The sequence below is a fragment of the Trichoderma gamsii genome (genome assembly GCF_001481775.2).
Source record: "Trichoderma gamsii strain T6085 chromosome Unknown Scaffold_3.2, whole genome shotgun sequence".
NCBI classification, from domain to species: Eukaryota; Fungi; Ascomycota; class Sordariomycetes; order Hypocreales; family Hypocreaceae; genus Trichoderma; species Trichoderma gamsii.
The window spans coordinates 506825-519231 of record NW_020171340.1 but is presented as its reverse complement, the minus strand read 5'-3'; the positions used below and the strand labels follow the sequence as shown (position 1 = coordinate 519231).

General features: G+C 49.5%; 4 protein-coding genes across 4 annotated transcripts; 1 reads left to right on the top strand and 3 right to left on the bottom strand.

The window, feature by feature from the left end:
• Positions 1 to 1101: 1101 nt before the first annotated feature.
• On the top strand, positions 1102 to 2996 carry TGAM01_v201169 (hypothetical protein; the record flags this gene model as incomplete). Its single annotated transcript, XM_024548705.1, has 4 exons — positions 1102 to 1534; positions 1618 to 2051; positions 2113 to 2207; positions 2855 to 2996. The coding sequence occupies 4 exons, from the start codon at positions 1102 to 1104 to the stop codon at positions 2994 to 2996; spliced, it is 1104 nt and encodes a 367-aa protein (XP_024406521.1).
• A 4952-nt stretch (positions 2997 to 7948) lies between these two features.
• TGAM01_v201168 (hypothetical protein) lies at positions 7949 to 9388 on the bottom strand (the record flags this gene model as incomplete). Its single annotated transcript, XM_024548704.1, has 2 exons — positions 7949 to 9117; positions 9190 to 9388. 2 exons carry the CDS (start codon positions 9386 to 9388, stop codon positions 7949 to 7951), a joined length of 1368 nt encoding a protein of 455 aa, XP_024406520.1.
• A 739-nt stretch (positions 9389 to 10127) lies between these two features.
• TGAM01_v201167 (hypothetical protein) lies at positions 10128 to 10616 on the bottom strand (the record flags this gene model as incomplete). The annotated part of the gene is made up of 1 exon (XM_024548703.1): positions 10128 to 10616. The coding sequence occupies one exon, from the start codon at positions 10614 to 10616 to the stop codon at positions 10128 to 10130; it is 489 nt and encodes a 162-aa protein (XP_024406519.1).
• Positions 10617 to 10994: 378 nt separating this feature from the next.
• Positions 10995 to 11823, bottom strand: TGAM01_v201166 (ATP synthase subunit delta, mitochondrial; the record flags this gene model as incomplete). The annotated part of the gene is made up of 5 exons (XM_018805401.1): positions 10995 to 11027; positions 11091 to 11269; positions 11343 to 11496; positions 11621 to 11650; positions 11722 to 11823. The coding sequence occupies 5 exons, from the start codon at positions 11821 to 11823 to the stop codon at positions 10995 to 10997; spliced, it is 498 nt and encodes a 165-aa protein (XP_018661310.1).
• Between the last annotated feature and the right edge of the window lie 584 nt (positions 11824 to 12407).

Below are 12407 nucleotides of genomic sequence, written 5' to 3'. Positions count from 1 at the left end.
GCCCGTAGTTAAAGCGAGGCGTACTTCTATGCGACTACAAGGTTCAATTAACGCAGGCGGGGCGCACAAGTCAGCTCTGAGACATATATTACTATTCTCACCGTTACTAGCATCACATGCTGCTTCTGTGCAACATTGCTCTTCCTATATACTACCACTAACAGCAGTACACTACCTAGTATGCCTATCACCTACGTGGATCATCCATTACTCCCACATCGGATGCACATTGCTGTTGGTAGAATACCTACCTGCACGGGATGTGGCATAGCAGGGGACAGGGTCCCAGCCCGGGTACTACATGCAAGCATCTAGCGGTTTACGAGTTCCGAGCCCGGTTGGTTCTGGGCTATAACCGTGACAAGTTCGGAGTAAGCTGGTTTAACGAGATGCAATTTGAGACATCATAATCGCCAGCGCTTATCCGCATCAGCCAGCAGCCACGTGAAACTTGACTGATGGTAACCGCTGGCGACGTGATTCGCTATGTCGGATAAGGTCCTTGGGGCAGCTTGCACATGCTTGCGGTGGTTGTAACGCTGCTTGGTGTGATGACACGACAGTAACCCTAGCATGTTCACATGCTAAAGAAAGAGGGAGAAGCCTGTCAAAGGAGAGTTGTTTTTATGCCTACATGTTTGTCGAAACACTTGGCTCTCTTTATACTTCGCCATGGGCACCGCAATGAAGAATTTACTTGCCAAGATGAGTGTTCCTGAGATAGCTCAGCTTACCGGACTCTCCTCTCTGCTGATGAAGGTCACAATAATCAGACAAAAGCAACCAGGCTAGTCTCAAGCATAGCTAGCATGCCATTCTTTACAGAAACTGGCGAGTTGGCTCTGCTTCAACTGACAGACTTGATTATTCCGACATCACCGGGTAGCTTGGCCAATATTGCTCGTTATATCGGGGCCAATCTATCCTACCGGGAATTACTCCGTAAAACTCCACATTAACTCCTACCCCGCCATTTGCTCCTCAGAGATACTCCGGAATCGCTCGAGCAAAGATATAACATCTTCGATTGTATCTGGATGCAAGTTTTCCAACTAAATCCTGGAAAATATCAAAGCTCCAACTACTTCGCGTGATAGAACAATGGCAAGTCCCGGCTTACAGCAGTGGAAAGTGGACAAGCCTTGGCTTGAGCTAAAATGCGCACTTGGGGAGGGGCCGTTTTACGAGAAGGAGACGAACTCAGTGCGCCTCGTTGACATTAAAAAGAGTCAGATACTTACTGTATCCGCTGCTGATAAGGGAGATGGTTCCTCTCTGAGAGTGATTCAGCTGGATACGCGCCCAACCGTCACAGTCGATATTGAGGGAGTGGACCCTCAGGATCGTATCCTGATCGGTGTCAAGCATGGAGTCGCTGTGCTGGACCGCCAAGCTGGGACGTACGCAATGCTTGTGCCGTTCAATGAACAAAATAACGAGCGCATACGATCCAACGATGGAGCGGCAGACCCTCATGGAAAGCTGTGGCTAGGAAGCATGACTGACATTGAGTACGGAGAGCCCCAGCCCGAAGGTATGGCGGCCTTTCACTGGTCTATCTTATGCTCATCTCCTTGTGATTGGCTATTTAATGCTGACGCCAATGGCCTTTGATAGGATTTCTTGCGCGCTTTGGCTCGCCCAAGTCTAGAGAGGATGTGCTGACGGGCTTGAGCATTCCCAATGGGATTGGTTGGTCACCAGATAACAAAACGATGTACTTTACGCACTCCAAATCTCGAGAGGTGTTTGCATTTGACTACTCTCTCGAGACTGGAGCTGTCAGCAACAAACGCCTGTGGTACCAGCATGAAGGACCAGGAGAGCCTGATGGCTTCCGTGTTGACGTGGATGGGAACGTGTGGCATGCCATTTGGGGCGAGAGCACGGTGCTCAAGATCAACCCCGAAGGTAAGGTTATTGGAAGCGTAACTTTACCGACAAGGCACATCACCTGTGTGCAGTTTGTGGGTACAGAGCTCGTCATCACTTCAGCAGCGGACGACGAGGGCAATGATCTAAGTAAGAAGTATGGCGGCAGTATCTTTAAGGTTGATGTGGGGACCACTGGATTGGATCTTTTCAAGTTCAGGTTATAACCAAGGACATCAGCAGCAGCAGCAGCAGCAGCAGCAGCAGCAAGCATTCGCCCTAACAACTGCAGCTTTAACGCCGACATCGCATTGGTTACGAGCGAGAGGAGCCTGGTAAGCGGAGACTACAGACGCCTGATACCTATTACATAGACCCTTTATGTGAATGGAGCTGTTTAACTTGGTCTAAACCGCCCATAGTCGAACAACTCTTTTTCGAAAATACACATTCAGGCATGCTTAACTTTCAATAATTAACACTACGAGATTTTCATGCGCCCTGTTTGCTCCATGGAAGCAAGCAAGCAAACAAGAGAAAGCTAATACTACTCTCGAGTGGGAGTGAGGCCCGCCTACGGGACGCCAAGTATGCAGGCCTGAGACAGACCGCCTGCAAAGGAAATCCCAGATGCAAACATCATATACGGACAGGTAGGCACTCTGCGATGTGATGACAATAGATATGCCGCCCACAATTCATGAAAGAAGGGGTCAATTGAGAAACAGACTCACCATGGATGCTAAACACCTGACTTGGTCATATGACTGGCCGCAGCTTCGAAGCATTCACTTTCAATGATCGCATCTAGTCTCTCTGCGTCATGGAGGGTGATAACATTAGAGATTTGCTGAAATGATAATATGACAAACTGCTAGTCTACATGCTAACGGTACATCAAGCCCACAAAATCCTCCATCTCTTCACTGCGGATCGATCTGGTGGCTTGAGCTTGACATGGATAGACTTACATCTATCCTAGGAGTGTGAGTAGGAACCCCCTTCAGACGTCAAAGCTCAAGAACCGGTCAGCAGCAGAGGAAGCTGGCAAGTATCTGGTCAATGCAAAGCCTGGCTCATCCCAGCCATCATACGATGCTCTTGCTAGCATAAACAGCCTTTGAAAGTAGAGAGGAAGGGAGCGACCGCTCACCGCTGCTATCCGTTGTCCAAAGCCTTGGCTTCATCGCCAGCCCAACTTTGCAGACCCGACTTCAAGCGACCCCCATTCGAACCCCCTGGTTCCGCCTCACCGCCTGCTACGACCCCCGGCCCCGGTCTCCGGATTCCCGGCCCCGCACGCTCGGGGCGGTTCGGTCACGTCGCTTTGGACCAGGGCATCTGCCCAGCTACGACGGAGCTCTCGTACTAACATCCCACTATGGGCCGCCATTATGGAGAGGCTGTGACTGGAAGAGTCATGAAAAGAACAAAAGAACAAAGTGGAGACGACTTGGGCGGCTCTAGCCTCCATCGCCCATGACCAAGGAGACAGGGGAAGCGTATTCTCGAAGCCACGACAGCTCCAAGACCTGCAAAGTCGACGAGGACGAGCGACTAGGTACTCGTGCCAGAAAAGCACAGGCCTAGCCGATAAACGGCCCCCAAACACCGCTATGCTGCACGTTCGAACACGACTGGGGCGTCTGTCGGCGCCCTGAGGCCACCTAGCGCAACCAGCGTAGCATGCGGCTGCAGTTCTGTCCCAAGCAAATGCAAACGCACACAGGGCCACTTGGCCTGCAGGAACTACTAGTGGTACAAGCACGAAACGGCACACAGAGGGAGAGAAGAAACAAGGAACAGGGGGCGACGCAAAGGGAAAACGTGCGGCGCTATCGTTATGCATACGATACATAGACTAAAGCAAGTGCGTGCTGCAGGCATCTCGATCTGGATATCAGAGCCAAGACTTGCGACGGGAATTCTGGGCCGTGAGAGCGGGCGTTGGTGCAAGGGGGGGAGAAGAGACAACGAAGCTCGGCTAGCATTGATGCGGTCAAGATGTTCGCTTGCTATGCTCGCTCTGCGATTGAGAGAGGAGGAGTGGATGGATGGATTGAGGGAGTACTGCAGGTAAGTGATGTGGAGGGGGGGAGGGAGAGCGCGTGTGATGCTTTGATGCTGTGATTTTCGGCCTTCTCGGCCTCCTGAAGACCTGTTTATGGGCCAGTCTGGGACCAATTGCTTGGTGTTGAGACTTGCGATACTGCTGTCTCGCTTTGGTTTATCTGCCGTCCTTATTTGGGGCTACTACTGCATGCAACCATCGACAAAAACATTTTAGGCGCTGCGGATGGATTACTGCCGCTTCCTACACCGCTTTCTTCCGGGTGGTTTTAACTAACTCACCCTGGTCAAGACAGCGAAGCCAAGAAATAGAAGAACGAAAAGAAAAACAAGTAGAGCCGGGACCAGGGGTTCCCAGCCTCTTCTAAACCCCCTTTGGGGCTTTGCAACAGCACGAAAGCATTAGCGGGCCGCCTATTGTGTGCGAGCCAGTGACTTGTTTGTCCTAATGTCTTTACAGTATGGGCAATGCATTGTGAAGAAAGAGAGGGAGGATGAAAGGGAACGTCACAGGAGACTTGATCAATTGGGACGATTATAAGAGGAAACAAAGAACAAAAGTGCTGGGCAAAAGCCACGAGATGCTGACCTGAGGTAGACGCAGGGCGTGCTGTACGTACTTTGTCGCGCAGCAAACCCCGTTCCAGATGCTTGCGATAGAGGGATGTAATACTACCTACTTTGCTGGATGGGATACCTATACGAGGCACGCGGTATATGCCCTCATGCAGGTGGAGGGCCTTCTCCAGCCATGTCACAGATACCTGTGCTACTACGCTGGACGCTGGACGCTGGACGCTGGACGCTGGACCGCCTTGACTGGCTGGCAGATGCTCGGCTTCGTTGGCGTCCATTGATCCGCCTGTCACTCACCCGTCAACGTGCTCCCATCGAGGCCCCAGCCTTCTGCTTTTTCGTGCGGAAGCAACCCCACAGGCGTAGCAAACATGGTGTCGGGCGTGCTGATCACAGTGGCCAGCCGTGGCTCTCCATCATCGGCCGTCTGCACGCTTTGTCTTCAACGGCGGCGAGACGCATGCGAGCCTAGGTCTAGAGGAACACAGGGAGTACTGGTATATACAAGCACAAGCACGGCGTGTCTGTGGCCAGCCTCGACACCTGGTTCCATTCATGCTACTCGATGCCATGCCTGCCATGCCTGCCATGCCGAAACGGCATGCCCGTCTCCATTGTGGGCTTGGCCTCATGCTCGCTCACATCACAGAGCGCCATTGATAGCAACGCCATCCTGTCAAAGTCTGCCACCTCAGACCTCCCTCCCTTTTTTGCGTGTTCGAGGTGCTGTCAACTCGACTCTGACCAGGTATCCTACATACTTACTACATACAGTACATACCAGGTACCTACTACTAGACTATCAGCTCTCCACCCTGTCCATGATGCCCATGGCCGAACCCTGCTGATCCTGCGAGGCAGACGAATGGACCCGGCGTGCTGGCAACCTGAAAAGGGCTGTCCCGCTGTTGGGCTGACATGGGTGTGTTGGCAGAGCTGACCGGGCTCCCCTAACCAACGTGCCCCATCGTCCTCGTCTCTTTTCGAACGTGTCGGTGAAAAGAAAGAAAAAAAGGCTGCGAGGGTGAGTTGGAGGGAGAGGAGACTCAAACCTCACGATGGCCTCATGAAGACATCCTCGGGGATCCGATTGATGCCTGCACTGAACCGTCATTGCTGCCCTGCTATTTCGGAATTCCCACCTTTTCGTTTCTCTTCCCCGCTGCTCTCTGTCTCTCACCCCTAGCAGCCGTCGTAGGTGAGAAGAGCACAAACATCTAAGAATAGCAACGTTGTCTTTCTCCTTGCGGCTCACTATTGCGTTGCAGCTCTACTCTACACAAAGCATACTTTTGCCCAAAGATATGCCGCCAAGATTATGCTTTTCTTTTCTTTTCTTTTCTTCTTTTCTTTTTCTTTCGTGGTTTCGCAGACCGCTCCTTTTCCTTCGTCTGTCTCGGTACTTGTTACAGCCTTTTGTTTGCTCCAATTTACACCGATATCACGCAAAGCATAACCACTCTTTTCTCACGCACAAGCCCCGTAATAGTTAGTAGTAGTAGTAGTAGCATCCTCACTCTATCTAGGTATGTATGTGTATGTTTTTTTCTTCCCCCGGGTTCGCTAACCGCGGCCTGGCCGAAGCCCCAGCTGCCCTCAAAAGGATAGGACAGCAGAAGAATAAGGCCATTCCCACGTGTATCAAGTTAGAGTAGCATTGCCAGCGGGTGTGTACAGTAAGGAAAAAATCCTAAGCGCGGCGTCATCAAAGACGAGAGCGGGCTTGGCCAGCAGACTGAGGACTTTTTTGCAGCGTCAACAAGGTACCTAGTAAATCTTCAAGCGTGTGGATAAGTCCCAGTTGCGTACCCCCATTGACATGTTGGCATGTTTCTTCATGATATGATTATGGTACTAGTTACAGTACATGAGGCCTATTCCATGGTCGTATGTATGCCTACATCATACGTACGGATAGTAAGTAGGTAGTTGGCATGTATGTTTGTCTATCTACTGCAGAGATGCCCGCTTCTGACGCAAAGCCACGCTGGGAATAGCAGCAACAGCACCCGGGCAGCAGACTAAGTATTTGGTATTTGGCATTTTGGCATTTTGGCATTAGCACGTTTTCCCGTTTGGCGCTTATTCGGATGCCACGAGACTCGATCCAAAGGGACCCAGTCCATCCATCCCTCGTGATGGGGGAAGATGGGGAAAAAAAGGGATCTGAGGGGGGGGGATCCCCCCGGGCTGCCAACGAAGTCGAATCAACCCATATTTGGGAATAAGTGCATTTTAGTAAACGCGGCAGAGTAGGACAAAGGATCATTCTTCATGCTTGCCGCCATCTAGATATACACCTATGTAAACTAAACAAGCACCTACTGTACAACACACACACACATACGCACGGAAGGACAGACAAGGGGGGGAGTATTGAACAAAAACCAAAAAAAAAAAAAAAACAAGGGGGCTGGGTAGAATGTACATACATACTTGTAAAGTTATTGTTTCATGGGGGGGCGTGTGTATCTCTTTTCATTCTGTTCATTCTTCACTTCTCTTATCAGGCTACTTACATATGCCGTGACAACGAACAATGGGGTAATACTAAATAACAACAAGAAAAGAAAAAGAGGCATGTGATTCGAAACATGGACGAATAGGCAAGGCAGTCCACGCAAACGTGCATATGACAACAAATCTTTTCCCTGTTAGCCAGTTAGCAGAAGTAGGTATGTAGGCAGGTAGGCATATGATCTAGTGCGGTGAGGTCGGATGAGGAAATGACAGGACGTGAGAATCAGGTGGGAATCAAACTGCCTAGGTGCTCACTCTCCGAAAGATCGACAAAGGACTCCAGGTATATTTGCTCTCCCGTATAATTGTCCAGTCAAAAGAAGGAGTTTCCTTAACAAAGCCCAGTTCTTTTTGGCCTTCCTTTGCGTACCGTCGTTACACTCGCGTTTGACTCAGACGTAGATACACGCCCCCCTTTTAGTTTGTCCAATAGACGTGAGAGTGTTGTGTGTTGTAGGACCCTTCCCCTGAAAGAGTGATATCCAATATCTGGATCAATTAGTGTAGCGAATGACAGTTCATAGGCAGTCTAGTACGTTAGGCAGCGTCGGTCTAGTCGCGTATCAACGCCAATAGTGGCAGAACCTGCCGCCTGGTGTGAGACAGCTGGACAGCGGGAGAGGGCTGTTGGCTTCGTCATGTTCAACTCATTTTGCTTCTGGCTTGGACGATGGGAAGTGGCTCATGGCTTTGGAAAAGTATCGCAAAGTTCGGCCTTTTATGTCGTCAAGTCTTCTTCAGTGAAAGGTTGTTGATATTGTTTCTTTTCTGACTTATGGACTGCCTGATATTCAGATACTGGTCTACCAAATCGTCGTTCAGAGCAGTTCATCGTGATACAGGTAACAAATACTTTCATATGGCATAAACCCCACTGTATACCTTTCCAGCCAGTGAAGAAGCTTCATTGCTACTCTCCAATATCGCTGAATTCCTCTTCTCTCAAATCTGTATTGAGGACTAAATCCTCCTTGCTTCTTCTGTGTACGATGATCGTTAAACCCTCGATGCCGTAGTTAACGTATCCGTTGTTATGTGAAGCTGTCCCCAGTTCTTTTCCACCAGTACCTAGATTGGTTTGTTGTTGTAGCGCGACATCTAGCTCACATTGCAACTTATCAAACGCAGCACTTAGCCCTAGATACCGTGAGCGCCACTCGCAAATGTGGTGACTAGATGGCATCTCAGAATCATCGTCAGGGGCCGTAAGAGTTATCTTTGGCGCTGTTTTATCATTTTCTGCCAGAATGCTCTCCATGCTATCTTTTATAGGTTCCCTCTGCTTTTGTGCTCTAGAAGTTTGCTCCTCAGTCTCTGCCCCATATCCTCTTGTTGACCGGGTGACTGTTTCTTCGTTTTGAAGAAATGCAGTTGGAGACTGGGAAGAGTGCAACTGAGATCCGGCAGCCAATGGCGAATATGGCTTTTTTGGAGAGTTGCTCCTCGCGTCACCAACTTTTCTCAGTTGTTGTTTCCATGTTGAGACGTCAGAAGATTCAATATTTCGTTTCGAACTCTTCGTTGAGTTGGCGACGCCGAACCTCCTGAGCGAATCTTCAGATTCAATCGTCGCTCCGACTCCCCTTTCCGGCGTTTTTGGACTTACGCCGATGGCTGTTTTGGTTGGCGAGTTTGTATTTCTTTGCAGCAACTGGGTTGCTTCAGTGTCCTCTATCGGCCCATACTTGGACTTATGCTGACGACGCGCTACTGTACTGCTATTCTCTCGAGATAGTGGTATACGCTGTGAAGCCGTGGCAGTCGTGGCAGCCTTGCCTGGTGGTGAACCCCCTATATTTTCTGAATCCAGATTCTCAAGCTCAGCTCCTTCTAAGCTAAACCTTGAAGCATCTTTCCCACCATTTCTAGACGTTGCAGCATGCCGAGAAGTGTGTGGATCTTGAGTGTTAGTCCAAAAAGTATCTTCATCAATGCTGTGTAAGTTATAAAGAGCTCTTTGAGCATTTGTAGTGACATCGTCGGCCAGATCGTGAGCTCTTCGGCGAGATGAAGTGCGTGAGGTATTGTTAGCCCGCAGATCATGAGCATACGATCTTTTTGAGGACGATGCAGCTCCGCCTAATATATATCCATATTCATTAGTCTCGTCCGTCTTAAATGTTTTTATATCGATGCTTAATTCATACTCACCTGCTTTTCCGCTAGATAAAACCTCATGCTCCGGTTGCTGAGACAAGCAAGGCTCCGCGGTCTTATAATCGGATGAGAGTGAAGTGGCCTGTATGACATCCATTTCTGCTTCATTTTGCCTGTAAAAGGATTTGAAGGAATTCTTTGAGCCACTCTCGTACATCGCCTTATCTTTGCTCAGATTGGGTCGATCATCCATTCGCCGCCTCGATGGGAATTGGCGAGCAAGGCAACAGATGCTATGTCTCGCTGGATCACTACTTGTATGACAAGTTGGACAGTCAGATGGTTGTTCAGGATTGATCGGGTCGCTGTAGGATTTTTCCAGGCGCTGTCGGCGTTCATATCGAAATTGCTGGCGTGCTTGCCTTTCTATCTGACTGCGTTCTGCCTGACCTTCTTTGAAATCGCCAGTGACTGAGTCGTGGCTCTTTGATTGAGCTAGTCGATGGCTCCCTACATCATAAATTATTTCTAATCTTGTGAGTTGAGCCTGCGTATCACCTACTTCTGCCTTCCCTGTTCGACTCAAATAGATTCCCAAGGCTTTGGCTGTGAGTTATTCCTTGGCGCCATCCCCCTAGTTCCGACTTCTCTTGCTCTCGCGCATATACGCGATCTGCTGAAATGGTCGTGGCCAAGGCACTCACCAGCTCGGTTTTACACTTGAAACAAAATTCGTGTCCGCATCTTGCGCACCGTGACCGTGAATGCAAGAAGCCACCACAAGAATGGCATATTTGAACAGTCTTCATTCGCGAATCCTGTTGCTGTTCTAGTTCATCTGACAACCAACCTTCAGGCCGCGAGGCCCCAAACAGGCCAAACATATCCTGTGCGTCTTTCTGTTCCTCTGTGGAGTCATTTAGAGTCGGTTGTGCTGTTTGAATAGTCGACAGTGATGCCCGCGTGCTAGCCTGGAAGCGCCCAGAAGACTTCTAGTCCAAATTTGAATCGTCGGCTCGGTTGCAGGCAGACTTATTCGACCTGTGCGAGCCCCGGAATCTGCTAGGGCCCCGAGTTGGGCTCCGTAAACCTATAGAATTGGTTGATCTTGATGCTCTCAAGCTTGGCTTGACATTGTACATATGAGCGCTTATTGATGACGCTTCCCAAGCAACTCCAATGTCATCGCTGGGATTGTCATTAATTCTCAAGCCCGGATACGAATGTCCGACTGGAGGTGAAGCAGTAACTTCAAGCCGTGTGCCTTGGCAAGCAGGGCTGCAAACCTCTTCGCCTTCGCGCACATTTGCGACATGCAGCGAATTCTGAATCTTGGGTCGATCTTTGCTTGACCTGATATTGAGTTGCCGTATACGAGACTCGACAAATCCGGAGGGCACGAGATTGTCCGGCGGTGCTCCATCTAAGAATATCTGATCCTTGGAAGGAGTCATGGGATCATTCATGTAGTTGTAAGTCATGATGCTGGTCCAACAAGTAATTGTCACTCGAGCCAAGAAGATATAATGAACGAGTATGGTTAAGAAGAAAACGCCAGAAGCATTTCTGAAAAGAAGAAAAGTTCAAAACAAGCAAGGGAGAAGTTGCCTTGCCATCAAGTCCAATTGGGAAGGATGATTGATCCTACAGAGATAAAGAGGAAGGAGGGGTATGATTTCAGTTCATTATGTCTAGGAACCGCGCCTACATACAGCAACGCATAGTTTCCGAGAGTCTGCTGAAAGCAGCAGAGATGCAACTTCTTATATGTAACAGCACCGCAACTGGAATCAATTGTTTCGGCTCTGCGCTAAAGACAGGTAGAAAAGTTGTACAGGAATTTATATTTCTATAATCGTTTATTTGACATGGGCGGCAAGGGTCTCGAGAACCTATCGATAGCATGTTAGTGCTTGTTTGTTTCGCGAATAGAGCCATATTTTATCTTGACGCACCTCCAGTTCAATCTTGGCCTCAGCGATATCCTGCTCGCTTCCATTGCCGCTGGCGACCTTTTGGGCCTCGGCGATACCAGCACGGATAGCGTCAGCGCTGAAGTCCTCCAGGGGGTAAGCCTCGGGGGCGTTGATGCTCAGGATGGAGTTGGGCTGGACAGAGGCAAAGCCACCAGACACTATAGGATCGTTTTATCGTCAGTCCTGCTATCGGTAATAGAGTTGCAATTCGGAGGGGTTATATCAACGCACCGAAGAACTGCTTGGCGGCACCGCTCTCCTCAACAACCTCGATCAAGCCGGGCTTGAGCTGCTCGATGGAAGGGACGTGGTTGGCGAGAACACCCATGTCACCGGACTCGGCGGGGATGTTGACTTGGACGACATCCTGGGACTTGTAGATGGACTGCAGAGCATTGCGGTAATTAGCATCGCGGGAACATTTGTCGAGCGTCGCATACCCTCCACTCCAGCACAATCGGATCGCATTTCCAGTAAGATTCGATTCTTCGGGGCGCAGTTATTCATACCTGGAAAGGCAGGGCCAAGCTCAGCTTGATCTATAAAAATTTCAGTTAGCGATATATAAATTGCACGCCTCTTGAATGCGAGGCTCCGGAACATCCCTTACCTTGTCGGGGACGGCCTCGGCGTATCCTCTCCGCTGGAAGGCCACTCGCATGGCTGAAGGGCGAGCTCGAAGAGCCACACGGGCAACACGGAGGGAGTTCATGGTGACTGTGAGGACGATTGAGTCGTTACTTGTGTTGAGCTCAATTGAGGCCGCTGGCACGAATCTTTACCGGACTGCAGTCATTAATTCGGCTAGCGGGAAAATCGTTGCCGCAGCACGTGAGGAAGCACGTGATTTGATTCATATGACGATGTCTTGCTATGATTCGAAGCTGGACAGGTTGAATTATTGGTTTAAAGGCTGCAAAACTTTGATAAGCTACGAAAATTTCTGAAATTGCATTAAATGAGTGATGTTTCTGATCATTCAAGTCTGGAAGGTGCCATCTGCCTTGATATACGCCAAAGCTGTGCCTGAGAGCGATACAGGGTGCTACTACTTACAACGTTGAACCTGGAGAAACAAGGCTCTACTCTCTGTATAGAGCTGGTTTTCGATAAGATATTGCTGATTTTGTCACTTTTAAACCAGTTAGAAGAAAACTAGGCTCATATTGTAGCCTACGAGGCTAATGTAGAAGTATGGAGGAAGTAAACTAAGTGAAAGTTCGCGAAACTGTCATTCTAGTGAGCCTCATGTGCAACTTCAATGTTACAAGAGAGCTACGAATTATCGTGAACATA